We start from the raw sequence: 21701 nt of genomic DNA, 5'->3' as shown, positions 1-21701 counted from the left end.
AAATATCTACATATAGTTTTCCCTAATTAATGTAACTAGGAGTTTTACACCTTCGCAGCGTGTACTTTTTCAATTTTGCCATATCACCAAAATGTAGTCTGGTGAACTGCAAAACTTTGAATATCACACAATCATCACACCTGTATTACTTTTCTACCTTGAATGAGTTTTTAGTTTCTTTAATATTCTGACACAATGTTCAGACACATTACTTTCTGTCGTAGCTGTTGAGCTTGGTGTAGATGGCAGGCTGTTGCAATGAAAACTACTTGAGGACTGCCGAGAATGCTGAAGGACTCCTTGCAACCTTTGTTGAATTTTGCATGCCAGCAGTTTCTAGGGAAAGAGAAGTGGTTGGCCCCTGAAGCCCATTTTCCACTAGGCGCGATATCTGAAATCAAATTCGCCGCTAAAAAGTAGAATCGCTTCCTACTTTTTATTTGTTCGCGCGAATAAATTAGCCTAGTGGATAATAGGCTTGAGTCATGGGATTGTTTATCTTCCAAGACTAATTCAAACAATCCAATTACTTGTCATCCAACAACCATCTGCTTTGAAGTGCTCGTTGAATAATTGAAATCTGCTGGTTGACCTACCTCACGACATGAATGATTTCTGCAAAGCAACCTCAAAGAGACCAAAGCCACTTCCCTCACATCATTGCAGCCATCATTGCATGCTACATCTAGTAAACTGATAACACAACTTATATTACTGAAGTAATTTTTGCCTCATTCAATATTTTAAAGATTACTCCAAGGATAACTTTTGATATGTGTAATACCTCAAGTTTGTAATTAAATATATGTCATTTTCTTATTATTAATATTTTAAAGATCAAAAGGGTAAACCCACAATCCCTCAAAGCTCTGCCAATGCAACTGCGATGAAATCATACTCAGACAAAAATTAGGTCATAATTATTTTCAAGAAGCAGCACCAACAACATACAAGTACTCTACCTCTCAGGCACATGATACTCCAGCAAATTAGAACAAAGTATTGGTGAATTGCGAACCAGATTTCCTAAAGCTCCTGCGGATAAAAATATTGGTATTTCATTAATAACCTTATACAAGAGTGAGCCCTTCTCATATCAGCTATAAACTGTTCTTCCTAGATATCTAGTAGGGACTTCATCTCTTATTGATCCAGTATTGATCCGAAAAGCTAAACTAAACAAACTACATTTATACTGCATAGTTCTATCAATTCGAAGCAACGAAGTTATTACGTAAAAATAAGATAAAGCAAACCTGCTGCATTGGACCTTGTTCGGGGCAGTGGATCAGATAGCAGTGGCAAAAGAAGTGGAATACTTTGTGACAGCGTACTATATAAGGAGTCGCCGTGGAACGCAGCGTTTCCAATGATGTAACTAGACGCCTGTGAAGGGAAGAAGGAATATGCCCAGTCAGAACAAGAATACACCTTTTATTCCTTGCGCCAATGTCTTGTACAAATGAACAAGAAACCCAGTCACACTTGTCTAGTTGTACTGCCAAATCGTGAATCGTTTTTTTATCCACCTTTCTGATATCATCATCTTCGTGTTGTAGGTTATTGTTGATCAAGCTCATGATGGAGTTTCTAAAAAAACCAAAATAATAGATGTAGACTTTCCTTATTGGAGTTTGAAGCAGACAATTTTAGAACATAAAGCTTTTTTGCAATAAGTGAAGAATAGTTACGTACTTCTTTAAAGCTGGAAAGAATGCAACAGATTTCTTTAGTAAATTTCCAATCATTCCACACGTTTTTGCACAAACAGCAATACTGTTGTGGCTTAATAACAACTGTACTGTTCCATAGTCACCTAAAACACGTCAATTCCGTTAATCTTTTGCGTGATAACTGGTAGGGTCTAAATGGGTCCACCAACCTTGTTCGCCTTTCAGTATTGATGAGATTAGTTCAACATGATGAACGGATGATCTAGCCATGTGACTGAAAATTGATAGAGTGTCGAGTATAATATGGTCTGGTTGGTCTGAGGAGAGCAGCGATTCAAGCAACCATTCAGCCTGGAATTAGCGAAAATGGAATAGACTAAACATGAGATTAACAATTTTATAGAAAGCACAACGTCTATTTAATCTATAGAATCGATACAACTAGAAAGTTTTAAGTTGCAGGCCAGCAGGAGTTTTAAATTTAAAAAAATTGGAAGGAAGGAAACATGCCTGTTGTCTTGCAACTGTTTTTGAGAACTGACTGACAAACATTAAATCGCTCAACACAAGACGCATCACAAAACCTGATAAAAATGAAAAACAAGAGAAACTATAAAAACAAACAACACACAAATAAACCGGATATACAGACAAACAAATAGACAAAGAACAAGATCACGAACAGCACAGAAACCTAAAGCAAGTTCCATATTGTCTGGATATAAGACGTTGGCCAGAAGATCCAGCAAACATTCCATAACTTGTACTTCATAAAATAGACTAAAAACATGGAATAAACTGTTTTTAAATCGAGAGCTCAAAGAAACTTTTCATTTTGACATAATACGTGTGGAAATAAGCCATAACTCGAGAACGAGGCCTCTGGTCCTTGCCTGGTAGCCTCGTTTTAGTGTTACAGCTTATTTCCACACTTATTTGTCAAAGTTAAAAATTCTTTCTTATTCATGTGTTGAAGAAGGATGTCGTGCATCTTTGCAAGTGGCTTGTGAGAGTAAAACTTGAAATCCATCTCATTTATTAAGGTGGTTCTAAATTAAGGTGGTTCTAAAATGTTGTAACGTAATTATCGAAGTGCGTTTGAAGCTTGGTCTTGCCCGGAATTAAACATTTAGATGAAAACACATGTTACTAACCACTATGTTTGGTAGAGTGTAACTGGAAGCACTCTTCTCACATGTGACTGAGGTGAAATTATAATGCTGTGACGTAATTATATATTAATTACCTTTGTAAATCATGTAGAAGAGATTCCTCGATTTCCATTGCAAATGGCGTACAGAATATCTGAAGGATCTGTAGGAGATACAGTACAATTCAGCAAAACGAAGATCTAGGAAGCTCGCCATTCAGAACACACTATTCAGTCATATTTAAAAGACCATTATCCAGTTTTCGCACAACCAGCTACTGAATATTAAATGTTGCAATGTTTCTCTTCCTCGTCTTAAGATAAAATGGAACACTTACCTTGTTTACAAATTGTAAAACCACAGTGTCCTCATCCGGCGATTCCTCAGCATATAATCTGTGAATGAAGTGAACGAACATCAGTATACTGTAATCAAGCAAAAAAGATCTTGCCACAAATGGAGATCAATCTGCGGTCTTCAGATGAAAAAAATCATTGCAGATTTCCCTAAGAACTACATTACCTTCTCTTAAAATACAGCAAGAAATCTTTCGATAACCACAAGGAAAGAACGTGTATAGTCTTATTAGATGAGCTCACCAAACTTGACACCGATACCAAAGGATACTGGAAGATACGTAGACACTTAAACCATTACAGTACATCTTATATGCTAACTCTATATTCTCACTGTTTTCATCTCTGTGGCTGAGGTTTGATTAACGCAACATTAATTATCTGGTCTGATTATAATTTGACCTCAGTCACATGTGAGAAGAGTGCTTCCAGTTGGACTCTACCAAACACAACGGTCAGTAACATGTGTTTTTTATCTAAAGGTTTAATTCCGGGCAAGACCAAGCTTCAAACGTACTTATCCTTTGCCAAAAACATTAATTACTCATCATACATAATAATTACCTTAGCAAACATTCTGCAAGAAAACTCCAACAAGGTCGACAGACCCTGGGGAGATAGGAAGGTCCAGTTGACTGATAACACTTGAGATCTTTCCCCGTTCGAGATTGCATCGCTGTAATAATATAAAGATTAAATTTCATTTCATAGTTTTATAGCTTGATGAGATTCAGAAATAAAACAAAGCCTTGAGTTACCAGTCTTCAAGCGAAGACGACGTTTCCATAGTTACTGATAAACTATACCACAATGCATCCCATATTCCACTTGATACGACGTCACTTGCATTGAGACTTGAAGATTCCTGATTTAGAATTTAGAATTTTTGCGCGTCACAATGGTAACTGAGAGTTCATAAAATGATTAAAATTATTAACACTGACAGTTCATAAAATGGAACGGTGATCTACGAGGCAAACGATGTAAAACCGGCCAACCCTCACCTGCGACAGCATGCTGTCGAGAAGATGAATGACTCCATCACATAGACCAATGCGACAAAATGGAAAATGTATCACCTGGGAAAGAATAATAGGTTTGTCAACTCTACAGTTTAATGCCAAAGTGAGAAAATATTGTTGCCGGTGGTGATTCACCGAATCTTGATCTACGGAGGACACCTAAATAACACCACAGCCAGAAAAAAAGCAACATTCATGGTAGAATTGAGCGATTCCGGTGATCACGAATCCTGCCGAATGGTTAGTTCACCAACACATCAGCCATTCTTACCTTGGGCATACTTGTGATGGTAACCAGTATCGCGGTAAGAATGTCGTCCTGTGATTGGTTAAACACATCCAGGCATTCTGGGAACAAGGTTTGGAACAAAAACGAGGTTGTAATTTTGAATAAAACGTTGCCGGAGTTAAGAAACAATTCGATTAAAAGGTCGCCACAAATTGACAACCTAAAATACAAAGGGATACTTCTCAGCTGGCAACACGATAGGACGGAATTGATGGAGGCATGTTAAACGCCTGACGATTTTATTGTCGGGGTCTCGGGGATGAAGCGTTCTCTCGTTATGGTTTCATACAACCATATCTTTTAACAAATGACCAATCAACGACACTTACTGTTGAGATATATCCTGCTGATGGTACTTCAATATGCACCACAACACTGTGACGTGTAAAATCCATTCTTCAAGATCCACCAAATCTGTTGACCCTGACTGCGTAGCAAGCTTATGAAAATTCACCCCTAATGTCTTCATATACTCCTCTTGATTCACAAGTGCCACACACATCTCTCTTGAATCCTCGCACACCTTAAGGACAGAAACACCCTTGTTTAACACGTATCGTATTTTTATATTTTCATGAAGATACACATTTAAGTAACCTCTGCTCCCAACCAACTAAACATACCTTGCAGAGGAAAGCAAGTGTTCTTAAGTCATTCACTCGTTGCAGGGAGAGCAGTGAAGATAGCTGTTTCTTAAACTTTGGTGACAGAAGCTTTTGGACAAGAAATTGAGTAAGAATCTGTTTGTAATTCTCTTCTTCATCTGTACCTCGGTGAATAAGCGCTGTCATAGCAGTGATGGTTGAAGAATGATCTTCAAAAAGAACATGAGAGTGTTGGTTATGGTGTTGAATGATGTCTAAGAATTTGCGCATTTCGATATACGTATCACAGCTAGTAGTATAGGGAATATAAAGAAGAAATTTTTGTCTCGCGTATATCTTATTACTCAAGGCATTATCCCATGCCCTGTCAATTCCATTTTCCAACCAATCAGAATTTCCCATTGTTCTCTGCCTATACTGTGTTTATATTACATGCATCTTGTTTATATTACATGTACCTTTAACAGGAACGCCGTGTGAGCCGAGAGAGTTGATAAGACAGTCCACGACCTGAATGTTTGTTGTGATTATATTGTTGTAGAAATCGGTAAATACCGACATCAAAGAGTCACCTTTTTCACACAACGCTGCGAAACACTAAAATAAACAAATAGTAAAAAATCTCGGGAATGCTCTCTATCTGAAGAAATCGGATTTAAAGGCGGATATATTGTACTTAGAACTATATTTACATTCAATACGGTATCTTGGAGTCGCCCATCGTAATCCAGAGCCACTAACTTCGGAAGAATGGAAACATAATGAACTGCTATTTCACCAAGAGTACGGAATGGCGTTTGCTCGGATGGTTCCATCGTACACTCTTCAAGAAATGTCCAAAAAAGCGTGACGCAATCGGTTAAGACCTCAATACACCAGGGCAGCTAGAGACACAATCAGAAAATATATCATTTTATCTTGTTTAACTGGTCTCTTTTCCCCTGTTATTACAGTTTAAACCCATTTTCTATATACGGCCATACCTTGATGAACTCAGTCGAGATGAGATCGCTCAAAACTGTCACACATTTCTTAGGTAACCCCACTGCAACACAGAACTCTAACTTTTGGCCAGCCAAGCTAGAAATTATAAAAATGCACCCATTATAAAGAGGTTTCTTTTTGCGCTGTCGATCTAACTAACTGAACGATAAATGTACAAAAAAGTGTCAAACTGAAGGCACTCTTCTTAAATGTGGATGAGGTGAAATTACAAGCAGACAAATGCAATATTGTAAGAATAAAACCTTAGTCACCCGTTAACAAATCAGATTGCGATTTAAAATTATTCGTTAAAACAGGTCAGTGACTCACCCAGGTAAACGTAAAATGTTTCCAAAGAGTTTAATAATTTGACGGAACTTTGAAGCTCCTTCCAGAATGCCTTTGAGAACTTCATCTTCGGCAGAACGAAATCCGGCGGCCATTTTTCCAAGAAATTCAGAATTCTCAGCGAGCCTTTCTAGGAATGGATACTCAATCTTCACACCTTGTTCCCGAAGATTTAACTCCTCGTTTGTGATTTCAACAAGGTTTGCCCATTCCTCATCACTCTCCAAATCCTTCAGGAATGCATAAACACAGATCATTGATGGCACCACCTGGTTCCAACCATTCCTGACGTTCAAAATAAAATGTTACCTGATCTTACCTGATCTTGTATTAAAGGTCCACTGGCATGCTTTACAAGCCCTTCTTTCACTTTATTTGTAATCTCCATTTCCCGATCGTAGTCTTCGCTGATTCGACCCTTCTCTTCAATCTTTTCTTTTTCAGAACCTAAATAGATTTCGACTAAGAACGGTGTATTTTACAAAAAAGCACAAAGTAGAGTAGATATTGGTAAACTTCAGAAATGTATACTCGCACTTGAATCATCACTTTAATCCTACCTGATTCCTTTTTACTTCTTGTGACTTGACTATTCTTCTTTCCATTTCTTTCCTTCTTATTTCCTGCACTTTTCTTCCTACCATTATCCTTGCTGTCCTGTGTCTGACCAGATTCTTTCTTCTGCACTTTCTTCTTCTCCTGTGTTTGCTGCTGTAGTCTTTCCACCCATGTCGGTTTCTTGTCCCCAGTTTTCTAGCAATGTACATCCAAGCGACAAGCATTGAAAGCAAAAATGACCAACAAGAACTTACATGAGAGTTTTGGCAAGGCTTAAAGAGATAAGACCTGATAGCCTGCAAAACTGCTTACTTTTTTCATTTCTAATTCAATTTTCTTGTTCTCTTCAGATTTCTGTAATTTTCCAAACTCTTCTGGTGTTAAGGGAAGTTCTTGAAAGTCCTCTTCTATACAGAATAATAGAAGGACAGGTTACATGCAGTACTAACTCACCATCTATGCATCCAGACCCCATTGAGGTAACATATCTCATTCACAACAAATTTTCTAATTTTAATAACTAAACATTATTTTAACAAGGAAAACATTTTACCATTAATATCATCTGCAATAAAAGGGTGACGCAGCAGATATGGCCAGGTTAATCGTTTCCGTGGATCTTTGGTTAACAGCCCTTGTAAAAAGCTCTAAAATGGAGTTGGGAACATTCAGATTTAATGTTAAAGCAGCATCAGTTGAGATATTTTATACCAACCCTGAAATTTGGTGACATTTCTGCAGGCCACTTTACACTGTCCTAAATTGAAATAGAGATGTCTTCTTGGTTACAGGAATCAAGATTCAAGAAGGGCTGTGATTTTGGATGAACTTGGCAAAGAGTATAATCACAAATACCTTGCATATAAGATTGACAAGTTGAAATATATTATTGGTATAAAATGGCGGCGTGCCCGCAAACAGCTCATACAGTATACAACCAAGGGACCTATATTTGTGAATTAAACATTGATACCAATATGTTATGCAGAAAAAAATAAGCAAGGCCAGTGCGAACAAGCTTGGAATATCCAAGTTTTTATGTCGAAGGTCTAGAAAATCTCTTGCAGGTATCATGCTCACTAATTTGTCCTCACTTCATGGTTTGCTCTCACACAATGGAATAGTTTAATTACCATAAGTCAGCATTGTGATCATAAGGTCTTTCCTCCACTAGTTCTGGTGACATGTACAGTGGGGTGCCCTTTATGAGAAAAGAAAAAAATTATGGAGGAACCCAGCATTTTTTAACAATCTTTGAGTATTCCATTTAAGATACCTTTATTGAAGTTAATACCAAAGTATTGATGCTCATTGCACGGGCAAACCTACACAAAATGCAAAGTCATGACACACTAGCATTGCTACAATGCACATTAAAAATCTAAGAACTCAACAGCATGATTTGGCAACCAACAGCAATTATATTGACATTTTATCAAGTTGTTATGACTTACTGTAAGATAATGTAATAAAGTGACTGTATCTTAATTGACCTTAATATTACCCAATTGGCATCAGTTCTGATCTAACTTATAGACAGTCACTATGTTACACTCTCATGGCTTATGCTCCACAGCACACATTGCTGGGAAAACATGCTGCTGCCTGGGCTGTGGTGCTTAGGTAGAAAAGCATGGCTTGTGAGCTAGGTTAGGCTTACCCAAAATCACAGAGTTTAACAACCCCTCCTTTGCCAATTAGGATATTTTGCGGTTTCATATCCCGATGAAGAATACGATGAGAATGTAGGTAGAACAAAGCATTAACCAACTGAACGGCAATCTCGTGCACCTGATCCTCAACCAAGTTACCGTCATCTTCCAATATTTGAAACAATTCTCCCTCAGCATATTCTGTCACAACACACACCTTTAAGAAATAGAGAAACCAAGGTGATTACCCTTGTGGGTTAGAGGTTTGGTAATGGTAATCTATATATGAATAACTGGATGGATATACAACATGCTACATGCTACTGCTATAGGTTAAGCCTAGTTTTCATTACCGTAATTGCCGTGAACATGTCAAGGTGGCTGATGAAATAGAGTATTTCAATGTGTGTGAAGACAAATTACATTCATACTATCTCTTATCTATGAAAATTACTTGTTTACAACAAAACAACAACCATGTAAAATGGTGATAGATGCTCAACCAAGCCATATATAACTGTGGATTGCTCTATATAATTATGCCCCTAATTAGCTACCTCATCTGTAGTTTCAAATGAGTCCAGGAGAGCTATAATATTCGGATGATGTAATGTACGCATAATGTCAATTTCCCTCTGCAAGTTGGTGAGATCCTTTGATGAGCGACCTTTCTTTGGTATAAACTTAAGTGCAACAACCTATAAGATAATGGTAATACAACAGTATAAATCATTCGATCTGGGTGTATTCCACCTGGTGCACAATCACACAAAGGTTGGTGATCAAGTTGACCTGATTTGGTGCACAGCAACATAACCTCAGGGTGTCTTTGGCTGCGTTAGGTTTATACAAAAGCCTACAAGTTTGCTAGCCTGCAAACTTGAGTATGGACATATCCTTAGGCCCCAATCAAATGAAGAATGTTCAACTATATTCTACACTGTAAAAAAATTATTTGTATCTTACCAAATCTCTTATCAGACTATCAGTTATCACTGACATTTCATATTATTAAATCATATAAAGTTATAAACATTGAATACGACGTCACCACCACACCATGCAAACATACAAGAATACAGGCAATTTGGTCTAGAAATTACGTCTATTGATTTACAACACACACCTGGCCACTATACTTTTTTCGCCCCTTGTAAACTCTACCAAAAGATCCTTCCCCAATAAGTTCCAGAACATGGTAACTAGCATCACTGGCAGCCATCTTGAATAAGACCGATAAGAGTCCTGGAACGAGGATATTAGGATGGAGCGATTCAAAAAAACAACTATCCAGTAAAAAGCGTAGCCTTCTCCGCAGGCATCTTTTATGTATTTACTATTTATATTACTTATATTAGGCATGGGCTATGGAAAGCGTTACCCAGTTTTCCTACAACCGGCCCTAGTTTTTCAAGTATCCATTGCAGGATCATGTACTTGCAATTCGATGTGCGGTCAATAAGGCGATTTCTTACTGAACTGCAATTTAAGTAGATCTGATCTTTTTTATTTCACCCACGAGACAAGTGAAAGATGTGGAATAACGCGGGACGTAGCTTAACTTGTGTGCCATAATTAGAGTCGATATTTACAAATTTTTACATTATATACATTGCAATAAATTCTGATTGATTAAATAATTGTTAAACAATTGTTAATTATTACGTCCGTTATTATAGAATATTTTCTATCAGTTCCAAATTCCAGGTATCAATTAGCCAATAATTTGACGTAATTTCGAATTTAATTCTCGTTCTTTCAATAAAAGCTTTTCGGTGTGTGTTTTGTATGCCTCAAATTCCTGAAGGAGATAAAATGAATAGGATAAATGGTAATAGACCTTTCTCATGACATTAAACCTTGTCCATGGGGAGTCCATATTTGCGTGAGAAACTAAACGCGAAAATTTTACAGGAATTTGTCAACATATTATGGTGGGCCATTGATTGGGTGAAAGTGGAAAGACTGGTATCGCGCGCTTTAGCGTCATTATGAGAAAGATTTATTCCTATAACACGAACAGAAATGGCTGTCGAATACACAACTCTTCGACGACATGAAATCTAAAGCAAACTGCTGATTTCTGCTCGCCAGTTTGGTACTGTCCGAAAAAGACACTAAAAGTGAAAAATCACCTTATCGTGGTTAACTACTTTATCGTCAGCTTTCCTTAACAATGCCTTCAGCTTTCGCACTTGGGCATTAGCAGATGCATCTTCCATTTCTTTCCTAAAGAAGATAGTTGACAACTTGACTTATCATATTCACAAGTTGCGGGTAGTTCGTACACCATAAGCATTTATTGTAATATATCATACAATATACAGTTGACTGTCTACAACACACACTAAAAGCTGCTTCCCAATTTTGCGTTTCTTCACTAAATGTTATCTATTTGACGAACTTGGACAAAGAGATTCATTTATATATGTATATTCACGTTCACAAATCACAAAAAACAAAAAAAAAGAGAAAAGTAGGTCACATACGCGAATTTTTCGCTTTGCTTTTTCAAAAGCAGTTCAAGTTCATGCACTTTTCCACGAAGTTCGGTAATTTTTTGCTCTTGTTTCTAAAAACATAAATGAAATAAAAATTATTCAACTTAATGTTTTTAAAATAGCTTAAAAATTTCAGTTTGCCCTTGGCCTTGTATCCTGATTTGTAGGGGCTGCTTATGCATTCATATCTATAAGTTACCATAGCTATCAATGATTTAATTTCTTACACATATGGTTTCTTTTTGTTCAGATGTAGCTTGGGTCTTGTGAGAAATATCTTCTTGCAGCTCAGTAACTTCCTTTTCTGTCAATGATAGCTTGGAGGAAACCTGCAATGCTTTCTTCTCCATTTCTAAAAGTACAATTTGTCATCCATTTCAGAAAGGAGATATATATTATTTACAAATATTGCAAAAAAATGCCAGCTCTCAGACTCAGTGAAAATGAACATTACCAAGAGCTCTTTCTTCAAATTTTACTGCTTTAGATTTCAACTTCTCAAATTCTTCATTAAAATGCCTTTCATTTTCAATAGACTCCTCTTGCAATTGACTAAACAAAATACAGTATATATAGTTTACACTCTCACAGAATCCTTGCTCTGCCAAGAGACCTTTGTTCTCTTGAAATGATGATTAAGATTAGTTTGATATGTGATAGAAAGGAAGACTAAAACATTTTACTGTTAGAGTGTGTGATGCATTACTTATTATACAGATTAAAGTCAGATGCAACAGCTAGTTGAATACTAAATGTAGAATGTATATATACATACTTCAGAAGGCCATTACAGTTATGAAATTTGTTGTTTAGTGCTTCCAAAGCAATCTCCAGTTCTCTTATTTTCTCATTTTTTTCCTCAACTAATACAGTCACTTCTTTATCTTTCTTTGTTATAAGGTTTTTATTTTCTCTCCGTAATTCATCATTTACAACTTTGTACCCATCTTTTATTTTTATTATCTCTTCATGATTTTGGAATAATATCTTGAACCTTCTTTCAAGTACACTGTATTTTCGTACTTGATCATGGTAATTGCACTCTGCTTCCTCTTTGACTGCAAGCAGTTCTTTCATTTCTTGTTCAATTGTTTGGGATTTAATAAGAGAGGTGTCTGCTTGTTTCTTAAGGATGCATATAAGTTCAGATTGTTGGTCAATACGATCACGCAGCATTGCATTTTCAGACGTTTCATCTTTTGATAAACTCTTTAACTTTCCCAAGTTTTCTTCAATCTCCTCTGGGAAAAATGTTGTATCCTTTGATATTAAATGATATTCATATTGGTATTATAATTCAGATATTATAAGCGATTATTCTTATTAATTCGTATTCATACCGATATATCTAGGTTTATTTATTACGGCATTGACGCAGTTCTGGCTATTTTTATTATCGCAATACAATATCGATTTATATAAAACACAAGTCAGTTCGTTGACATTCAAAATTACATTACTACTATGATTTTTACCTGACGAGCAACATTCAGAAGATGGTGTAAATCCTTGGGAGAACGCCCACCATTGTAAGAGGCCATTTTCTACACTACTTGTTCCGACATACCAAATTTAATACTTTATTTCAATTTTTTCGCTCAACTCGGCCGCCATATTGTTTTTTTTGTTTCCAGGGCAACGGAAGAATTGCAGAAAAAGAGTGGAGCCCAGTGGTTGAGAAGGTTGAGTGGTGGCCAAAGACCTCCAAGCCAAGTGAACTGAAATTAATTTTCTCAAGCCCCTCCAACACAGTTTATAAATAATAGTCTTTTTTACTCTGTCCTTGCGGCCATGCTTAATAGACACTAACCACAAGGAGCGGGGGGGGGGGGGGTTGGGGGAGAGTCCACAATCACGAGGCGCCACCATGGACCAATGACCATTTTCGGGCAATTTCAAATACTCAGTTTGAATTTAAAAACATTTTCGTTTAAAGTACTGTATTATTAAAGGGAGGGAGAAAGATATTCCGGATAAATTATTGGTATTGTTTTACTGCGCCCAATTCTTTCCTAGCCTAGTCACACCACTCCTTTCAATGCTTGTTATCATCAGAATGATCAGATATATATATTCATATTTAGATTTATATTTAGATATATACCGTTCCTCCTTTATCCAATACAAAATCGTGACGATTAATTATTCATATTTACTTTTGCACATTAATATAATCTATATTTCCGCCCTGTTTAGGACTCCCCAATCCCTGTTTGCTTTTAGTTGACAGTTCGGTTGATATGTACATGAAATATTGTACCATTTTCATTACACAAATAACTTTCTTAAGAACAAGAAGCGAATTTAATGGATGCTTATGGACTCTTGGATGATGAATCAGAACTCGTGCAGCGATATTATCGATTACCGAATCACGACGTGTTAATGTTCACACCATGCCATGAAAAATATTGGCATATCGATTTCAAACCTTGTTAACCTACAGCATTTCATACTAACACTTTAGTACACTACATATAACACTTTAGTAAAAACTTATTTGGAAGAAAAACCTGCTATGTAAGTTCTAATCCTCTTTAAGAGTTTTATTGACAATAAATAGTTTGCAGTGCATCAGATGAAAAATTCCGCTTTTGTAACCTGGTGCCAAGATAAGCAAGGCAGAGCCTTGGATTAATTTTGTTGACACAAAGGCTGCATTTGACTAGTGTACATAATCAGTATAAAGTCGATGTCAGTAAAGTCCATGTCAAGAGTTTCAAAGCTGAAGTTATCGGGTATGAATAAGCAAAAGACCTCTCCGTTCGCTCGCGAGAAAATCAAGCCGCACCATGTTCCTAAGATGTCAACAGAGGCGCAAATCGTGCTGCAAGAAATACGTTCCGTGAAAAGACAGTCGCAAGAGAGGACAGAGCTTGCTACAGAGTTGCAATACTTAGTATCTCCATTTGCGGAGAAACCCGATGAAGTACCAAATGTTCACTCAAATGCCTGGTCCAGTGTGGCTATAAATCACAGCGGAACCAATGTTCCAATGTTAAAAGACATCGATCATGAGTATCCATTTGTCTTCACTTTTCCAGGATTTGATATTAGGTACAATATGGCTGCACTCAGGCCAAGTCGAGAGTCACCACAAGAAAGGGAGAAAAAAAATTGTATACAAAGGCAGTCTATAGAAAAGTGTAAGGAATGGTTGGAAATGACTTGAGTCAATATTCATTGGAATATTCATTAGTCGAAGTGTGAAATATATTGAAATATATACGATTCAGAGAACAATATTCGCAGCCTCCGCACAACTGCAAGTGGTTTTAGACGGACCAAAAACATGACCGTTGGTGCCAGTGGTTGGTGCAGATAACCTCGTAATTGGTTGTGGTATTTCTATAGTTAATTTTTGTATCGGCACTTTGAAGTTTGAACGTGTAAATATGAGTTGGACTGGCTCAAAAGAGATACACTGTAGTACCCATAGCAACATCAACGTTGACTTATCTGTCTTGTTTTATAGCTTCTATTTATTCACAGGATTTTACCTTTAAAGCTTTACCGTGCAAAGTGACCTTTAAATTTGTTTTGCTGTTATCGGCGTTTTGCCGATTTGAATAGAAATTCGATGAGCATTTAAATCATTCACAGATAAACTTTTTCACTAGTACATGGCCCATTCATTGAAGACAGTTGAAGCGACCGGAAATTGCATATTTAGCGTCCAATATCCAGTTTCTTTGACCATATGAATCAAATTCCTATTTATGGTTGTTTTAACTGAAGTAAATTCTAACTCAAACATGAAATCCCTTCGAGTACCCAAGCTGTTGAAGGTACTATTACTCCCTCAAATATCCCTATTGATCAACAAAACATTTACGAAATGTCGCAAAACAAATTATGTAAACCAGATATAACTTTGTGTTCTTTCGGTTCCTGTTACATATTTGGATATAACCGGGCGGACAGCTGGTCGAGAGCGATCGCTTTGCCCTCTCAGCCCTTTACCCTTCTAATTGTTTAAAAACAGTTTAAGTGACATCGAAACAGGCAGCGAATGTCATGATTGATATATACTGCGAACTGAAATAAGAGTTTTAAATCGCATCATGGCGTTGACTGCAATTAAAATTGTAGAGGTACAGATCAGATAAATAGCACCAAAATTTCCCCCTTTCGCGGAAAGGTGTCACAAGGACCAAGGTACTTCACACCTATCAGCAAGAGCTTTCTCTCAATTATGCCTGATAGTTCTACAGAAATTCGTGAAAATACACTTGCTTACATTAGCCACTGCACGTCAGGCAACATGCGCAACGACACATAATTACACATTCGACACTTGCCGTAAAATTGGTTTTCCACTAGGCGGAATTTTGCGCGCGGAGTGCCGAAATTTTTCATTGTCTCCACGCTTTCATGCAGAACGTAATGTGAGAAAAACAAGAAAAATTCTGCTCCGCGCGCAAAATTCCGCCTAGTGGAAAACAGGCTTGATAATTTGTTAATAATTTGTGGTCATAATGTCAATTTTGGTCAATTTCCAAATTCGGTGAGTTATTAGCTGACGTCACAATCGTCACAATTTAAATCGCACAAGCTTTGTTAAAAAACGCGCGCGCAAATGAAGATAATTAGTTTGTTGATTACTGTGGTAGTGACTACATATGCCACCTAAAATTGTTAATAATTTCACTAAATCAGCCTTTTTTCACATAAAATTTGTGAAGTGAGAGATTTTAATGAACTACTGGATCTTCAAGCGTTATCATTGCCAAGAAACTTGATGGGACATACACCAAAATGCTACGCACCAATCTTAATATCTCATGGCGGGTGTGTATCACAAATGCAGAGGTTTGATTCTCTTTCCCGTGTATCTAATGTGGTTGGTCGTCGTCGACTGTTACTTGCTGGTCTCACAGTTCGACAAGATGATCCAGCAGGAAAAGTTCTACTCTGGTGTCCCGAAAAGAAGAGGCGTCGTGGCAGATCCCGTGTAAATGAAAATACTGTTTTGAAAAACAAACTGATCTTAAAGATGCCGATCTTCTGGCTGCAATGAAAGATCGTATTGTATGGCAAAAAATTTTGTAAGTGTTTCACCATGAACTTTGATGACAGTGGAAGAAGAAAGGAAGAAGTATAATCTTCAATTCAAATAACGACATAATGAATTTTACATGATGAAAAAAATTGTGTCTACATTTTACGAGGTAAGTTAATATAGTAAACTCTTGCGCGAACTCATTCACAAGCCCCGGAAGCCGAAAAAAATTAATGAAATGAAAAAATCAATCTTTTTTAGGTTTATCGACCATCAGCAAAAGAGCGAATTTGATATCCGTGTATGATCACACAACGATTGTGCTCTGGGGCACAAACATTGAACAAGAACTCGCAACCAAAAGGATGCAACAGATTGATGATAAGATGATTAGTGTTTTAAAAGACGGAACAACAAAGAAAAATTAACACATACAGTCAGGCAATTCATGCAATAGAGGATACAGCATGGCTATGAAAAAGCAGTTATCATTGGAGAAGAGAGCACAGATTGAGATTTTATCATAATAAGGATACTCAAAATATGGTGTTCAGTAATCACTGGCATAAAAGAAACAGACGGGCCAAAATACCGACAGGAAACGCTGTGGACAGAGCAGAGTAACAATAAAGCGGAGGACTAACACCGCGGAGATTGGTAAGACGTAGCTGCGATTCTTAATACATAGGCCAGATATAGGCTCAGTTTAAATTTGGTGAGAAAAGACTTTTTTGATACTCAACAAAGTAAGTTTCCACAAAACAAGATTTGAAGCTTGCACCCAGCACACGGCCCAAACAAATCTGAATTGATAACCTAGCTCATCATACATATGTGAGCTATGAAATGGCCATTTTGAGGCTTGTGTATAGCTCTCAGATGCATGACGAGCTGTCAAAAGATTGCGTATTCAGAACGTATTGAAATGCGTACTGAACTTTTTAAAGTTATTCAATATTTTTCTCTTTCATAGCAATACAGAAATGCACAATTGTGAACCAGTGATTAAAATTTCGGGTTGAAACTTCATAAACACCAATTTCTGCGGTGTTACTCGAAGGCAACACCATAGACACCATACCACATGCATGGACTTATGAGTGATGGTTCGTTCATCATGCCAGAAATATCGGTATATTGACTTAATTTGCTTCGTATGGACTTTTAACTTTAACTCAATTAATACCGGATGGTTTACCCTTTTTCTCTATACTTTTCATTGTTCAGTGAAGAAAGTGGTTGAAGATTGCTTATTAATGTAAAAGTGAGAAAACGGAATAGAGTATTGTGAGAGACAAGCAACAATTTCAAATGAGAGCATTAAAGATGAGAAGTACAAGGTATGTTTATCGGTTATATGTACACATTACACAAGTATATAATCGGTATATAATGTGCTTGAACTAAACAACAAAGAATTCAGTCAGGCCTTCGCAGGTATATACTTAAAAGTTAAAACTTTCTATTTTTATTTAAACGCAGGAAAAACATGTATGTATAGTACAAGCATGAACAAAAAAAGATGAGAACAAAATCACGGAAATCGAAATTTAGCATTGCTGCGTGAAGAAAACATGCATGTTCGTGTACAAAACATCTAATTAAAAAAAACCAAAGCCAACATATTACAACAACTGGGAGCATAACCATGAGGTCAAAAATTGATATCAACGAAAACATTACGAAAAAAATATAGACATTCCTGTGAAACACAGCCGAAGCGCCGCAAACAGAATGCCATTAAAAAGTTGTTAGAAAATACGCCGGACTTTCCCCTCAAAAACGAGGCTGTTTGTTTTTTTCAGAAGCTGAAATTTTAAGTGAAATATTTTTCAAAGTTTAGTCTTCATATAGACTGTAAAATCATAAAATCCGTGCGTAATGACAGGTTACGTTTGTGTTCTTTTAGTTATGATATCGTATTCGTCTGAAGCTTGTGCATGTCATAATATATAATGCCTTCAACGGGTCTTGCATGTTTTGATCGATGCAACTTGGACAAACTCGTGTTAAACTTTTCTTTTTGTATGTACTTTAGGCTGTTCATTTGTGCCTAGTCATGCATAAAACACATGTTCATTTTATTATAAATTCTCATACAGCATATTTCAACAAAAATATTTTACTTTCAAGAATATAAATTTTACAGAGTAATTTTGAAGAAAACAACGTGAAGCGCGGAATTAAAAGAAAATAGTGCATGAAGTATTATTGCATGCTGCATGCGTGCCGTGAACCAGTAGCTTTGACATAGTAACTATTGATGGTTGTTGTGGCTTCGTCTTTCTCGCTTGCATGGTTTGGCCATTGTGAGAGAGAAATTGTGAGAAAGAAATTGTGGGGACTCGTCAGTGTGTGAGTGTCATTGACATTATGGAGAAGCTCATACTAACTTTTCGAAATTGCGTTTATCGTCTTTAATCTTTCCTAAATGCCCCAAATTCACATCGATCACTGAATTTTTTCAAGCATTCGTTAGGTCACACGCGAGTTCGAAATTTATAAGAGACTTCGAATGAGAACCAATGTGAAAATTTAAAAGAAAGATAGCCATTTATATGACGTTTATCAAGAAGGGCATGGAGTAGGAAATCAATATACTGCATCCTACGTCGGGAAGCTGGACGTTCCCGCCCACCTGAGTCGGTTAAGAATTAAAAAGTAAAAAAAATTGCGACTACATAGAACATCAACCACACAACATCGTGAAACTCTCATCCATCCATCCTGACTGATGTAACATCTACCCGGTCTTAAATAAAAACAGTCAGGTTACCATCTTGGATGAAAAGTAATATTTCTTCTCTCCATTAACATCATTCAATTAGAGAAAGAGTGCGACTGTACAAAACATCATGAAACATCTTCAAACTTTCATTTCTATCCTTCCCGTTCAAATATTCGATCTCTCAATCGGAAGGTAATGTATTAAATGTAATAAGATAGGACCCTGACAAATGTAACATCTACCCGGTCTAAAATATAAACAGTCAGGTAACTATCTTTGACCAAAAAAAATGAGAACAAAATGCGAATAAGAACAAATTTAAAATTTAAGACGGACCATAGCGGTTTATATGCCATCTTTCCTCTTTTGTCTAAACCAACATTTTATCATAAAGGGCATGGAGTAGGAAATCAATATACTGCATCCTACGTCGGGAAGCTGGACGTTCCCGCCCACCAGAGTCCGTTAAGAATTAAAAAGTATCAATAAAAAAATGCGAAAACATCAACCAAAAACATCAACCACGCAACATCTTGAAACTCTCATCCATCCATCCTGACTGATGTAACATCTACCCGGTCTTAAATAAAAACAGTCAGGTTACCATCTTGGATGAAAAGTAATATTTCTTCTCTTCATTAACATCATTCAATTAGAGAAAGAATGCCACTATACAAAACATCATGCAACATCTTAAAACTTTTATTTCTATCCTCCAAATGTGAAAATTAAGACGGACCATAGCGGCTTATATGACATCTTTCCTCTTTCGTCTAAATCCACATTTTTTCATGAAGGGCATGGAGTAGGAAATCAATATACAGCATCCTACGTCGGGAAGCTGGACGTTCCCGCCCACCAGAGTCCGTTAAGAATTAAAAAAAAATAAAAAAAAATGCTACTACATAGAACATCAACCACGCAACATCTTGAAACTCTCATCCATCCATCCTGACTGATGTAACATCTACCCGGTTTTAAATAAAAACAGTCAGGTTACCATCTTGAATGAAAAGTAATATTTCTTCTCTTCATTAACATCATTCAATTAAAGAAAGAATGCGACTATACAAAACATCATGCAACATCTTCAAACTTTCATTTCTATCCTTTCCGTTCAAATATTCGATCTCTCAATCGGAAGGTGATGTAATAAGATAGGACCCTGACTAATGCAACATCTACCCGGTCTAAAATATAAACAGTAGGGGACTATCTTGGATCAAAAGAAATGAGAACAAAATAAGAATGAGAAAAAATGCGAATGAGAACAATTGTGAAAAATAAGACGGACCATAGCGATTTATATGACATCTTTCCTTTTTTGCCTAAATCCACATTTTTTCATGAAGGGCATGGAGTAGGAAATCAATATACTGCATCCTACGTCGGGAAGCTGGACGTTCCCGCCCACCAGAGTCCGTTAAGATTTAAAGTATCAATAGAGAAATGCGACTACATAAAACATCAACCACGCAACATCTTAAAACTCTCATCCATCCATCCTGACTGATGTAACATCTACCCGGTCTTAAATAAAAATAGTCAGGTTACCATCTTGGATGAAAAGTGATATTTCTTCTGTTCATTAACATCGTCTATTTAGAGAAAGAATGCGACTGTATAAAACATCATGCAACATCTTAAAACTTTCATTTCTATCCTTTCCGTTCAAATATTCAATCTCCCAATCGGAAGGTAATGTAATAAGATAGGACCCTGACTAATGTAACATCTACCCGGTCTAAAATATAAACAGTCAGGTAACTATCTTTGATCAAAAGAAATGAGAACAAAATGCGAATGAGAACAAATGTGAAAATTAAGACGGACCACAGCGGTTTATATGACATCTTTCCTCTTTCGTCTAAATCCACATTTTTTCATGAAGGGCATGGAGTAGGAAATCAATATACTGCATCCTACGTCGGGAAGCTGGACGTTCCCGCCCACCAGAGTCCGTTAAGAATTAAAAAAAATAAAAAAAAATGCTACTACATAGAACATCAACCACGCAACATCTTGAAACTCTCATCCATCCATCCTGACTGATGTAACATCTACCCGGTTTTAAATAAAAACAGTCAGGTTACCATCTTGGATGAAAAGTAATATTTCTTCTCTTCATTAACATCATTCAATTAAAGAAAGAATGCGACTATACAAAACATCATGCAACATCTTAAAACTTTCATTTCTATCCTTTCCGTTCAAATATTCGATCTCTCAATCGGAAGGTGATGTAATAAGATAGGACCCTGACTAATGCAACATCTACCCGGTCTGAAATATAAACAGTAGGGGACTATCTTGGATCAAAAGAAATGAGAACAAAATAAGAATGAGAATAAAATGCGAATGAGAACAATTGTGAAAAATAAGACGGACCATAGCGATTTATATGACATCTTTCCTTTTTTGCCTAAATCCACATTTTTTCATGAAGGGCATGGAGTAGGAAATCAATATACGGCATCCTACGTCGGGAAGCTGGACGTTCCCGCCCACCAGAGTCCGTTAAGAATTAAAAAGTATCAATAGAGAAATGCGACTACATAAAACATCAACCACGCAACATCTTGAAACTCTCATCCATCCATCCTGACTGATGTAACATCTACCCGGTCTTAAATAAAAACAGTCAGGTTACCATCTTGGATGAAAAGTGATATTTCTTCTCTTCATTAACATCGTCTATTTAGAGAAAGAATGCGACTGTATAAAACATCATGCAACATCTTAAAACTTTCATTTCTATCCTTTCCGTTCAAATATTCAATCTCCCAATCGGAAGGTAATGTAATAAGATAGGACCCTGACTAATGTAACATC

At 36.7% G+C, this 21701-nt stretch overlaps 2 protein-coding genes across 2 annotated transcripts; both read right to left on the bottom strand.

The window, feature by feature from the left end:
• Nucleotide 1: 1 nt before the first annotated feature.
• On the bottom strand, nucleotides 2-9860 carry LOC114519855 (serine/threonine-protein kinase 36-like). The gene is made up of 33 exons (XM_028540040.1): nucleotides 9765-9860; nucleotides 9196-9336; nucleotides 8647-8855; nucleotides 8263-8311; nucleotides 8120-8187; nucleotides 7842-7932; nucleotides 7702-7743; nucleotides 7540-7633; nucleotides 7299-7393; nucleotides 6989-7181; nucleotides 6748-6875; nucleotides 6411-6658; nucleotides 6080-6176; nucleotides 5789-5980; nucleotides 5555-5693; nucleotides 5115-5305; nucleotides 4821-5014; nucleotides 4474-4651; nucleotides 4185-4259; nucleotides 3939-4045; nucleotides 3745-3856; nucleotides 3347-3450; nucleotides 3162-3219; nucleotides 2920-2987; nucleotides 2368-2453; nucleotides 2184-2257; nucleotides 1883-2024; nucleotides 1696-1816; nucleotides 1530-1590; nucleotides 1257-1386; nucleotides 963-1035; nucleotides 597-693; nucleotides 2-336 (listed from the first exon to the last, which is right to left on the bottom strand). The coding sequence occupies exons 1-33, from the start codon at nucleotides 9858-9860 to the stop codon at nucleotides 154-156; spliced, it is 3936 nt and encodes a 1311-aa protein (XP_028395841.1). The 3' UTR covers nucleotides 2-153.
• A 172-nt stretch (nucleotides 9861-10032) lies between these two features.
• On the bottom strand, nucleotides 10033-12746 carry LOC114518572 (coiled-coil domain-containing protein 89-like). Its single transcript, XM_028538596.1, has 7 exons — nucleotides 12615-12746; nucleotides 11915-12399; nucleotides 11594-11691; nucleotides 11367-11491; nucleotides 11128-11210; nucleotides 10774-10867; nucleotides 10033-10439 (listed from the first exon to the last, which is right to left on the bottom strand). Exons 1-7 carry the CDS (start codon nucleotides 12678-12680, stop codon nucleotides 10353-10355), a joined length of 1038 nt encoding a protein of 345 aa, XP_028394397.1. The 5' UTR covers nucleotides 12681-12746; the 3' UTR covers nucleotides 10033-10352.
• Nucleotides 12747-21701: the final 8955 nt, after the last annotated feature.

This window comes from Dendronephthya gigantea, unplaced genomic scaffold (assembly GCF_004324835.1).
Source record: "Dendronephthya gigantea isolate DGI-Jeju-01 unplaced genomic scaffold, DenGig_1.0 000000F, whole genome shotgun sequence".
NCBI classification, from domain to species: domain Eukaryota; kingdom Metazoa; phylum Cnidaria; class Anthozoa; order Malacalcyonacea; family Nephtheidae; genus Dendronephthya; species Dendronephthya gigantea.
The sequence above is the reverse complement of the archived record's forward strand: the minus strand, read 5'-3'. Positions and strand labels throughout refer to the sequence as shown.

What these genes read in the sequence shown, in the direction of transcription:
- LOC114519855 (XM_028540040.1), bottom strand. Translation starts at nt 9,860, where the DNA reads ATGGCTGCCAGTGATGCTAGTTACCATGTTCTGGAACTTATTGGGGAA. An exon ending in TATTGCAGATGATATTAATG is followed by an intron (nt 7,394 to 7,539) that starts GTAAAATGTTTT and finishes TATTCTGTATAG; the next exon opens with AAGAGGACTTTCAAGAACTT. An exon ending in AAACAGTTGCAAGACAACAG is followed by an intron (nt 2,025 to 2,183) that starts GCATGTTTCCTT and finishes CGCTAATTCCAG; the next exon opens with GCTGAATGGTTGCTTGAATC.
- LOC114518572 (XM_028538596.1), bottom strand. Translation starts at nt 12,680, where the DNA reads ATGGCCTCTTACAATGGTGGGCGTTCTCCCAAGGATTTACACCATCTT. An exon ending in AACTGTAATGGCCTTCTGAA is followed by an intron (nt 11,692 to 11,914) that starts GTATGTATATAT and finishes TATTTTGTTTAG; the next exon opens with TCAATTGCAAGAGGAGTCTA. An exon ending in ATTTGAAGAAAGAGCTCTTG is followed by an intron (nt 11,492 to 11,593) that starts GTAATGTTCATT and finishes TTGTACTTTTAG; the next exon opens with AAATGGAGAAGAAAGCATTG.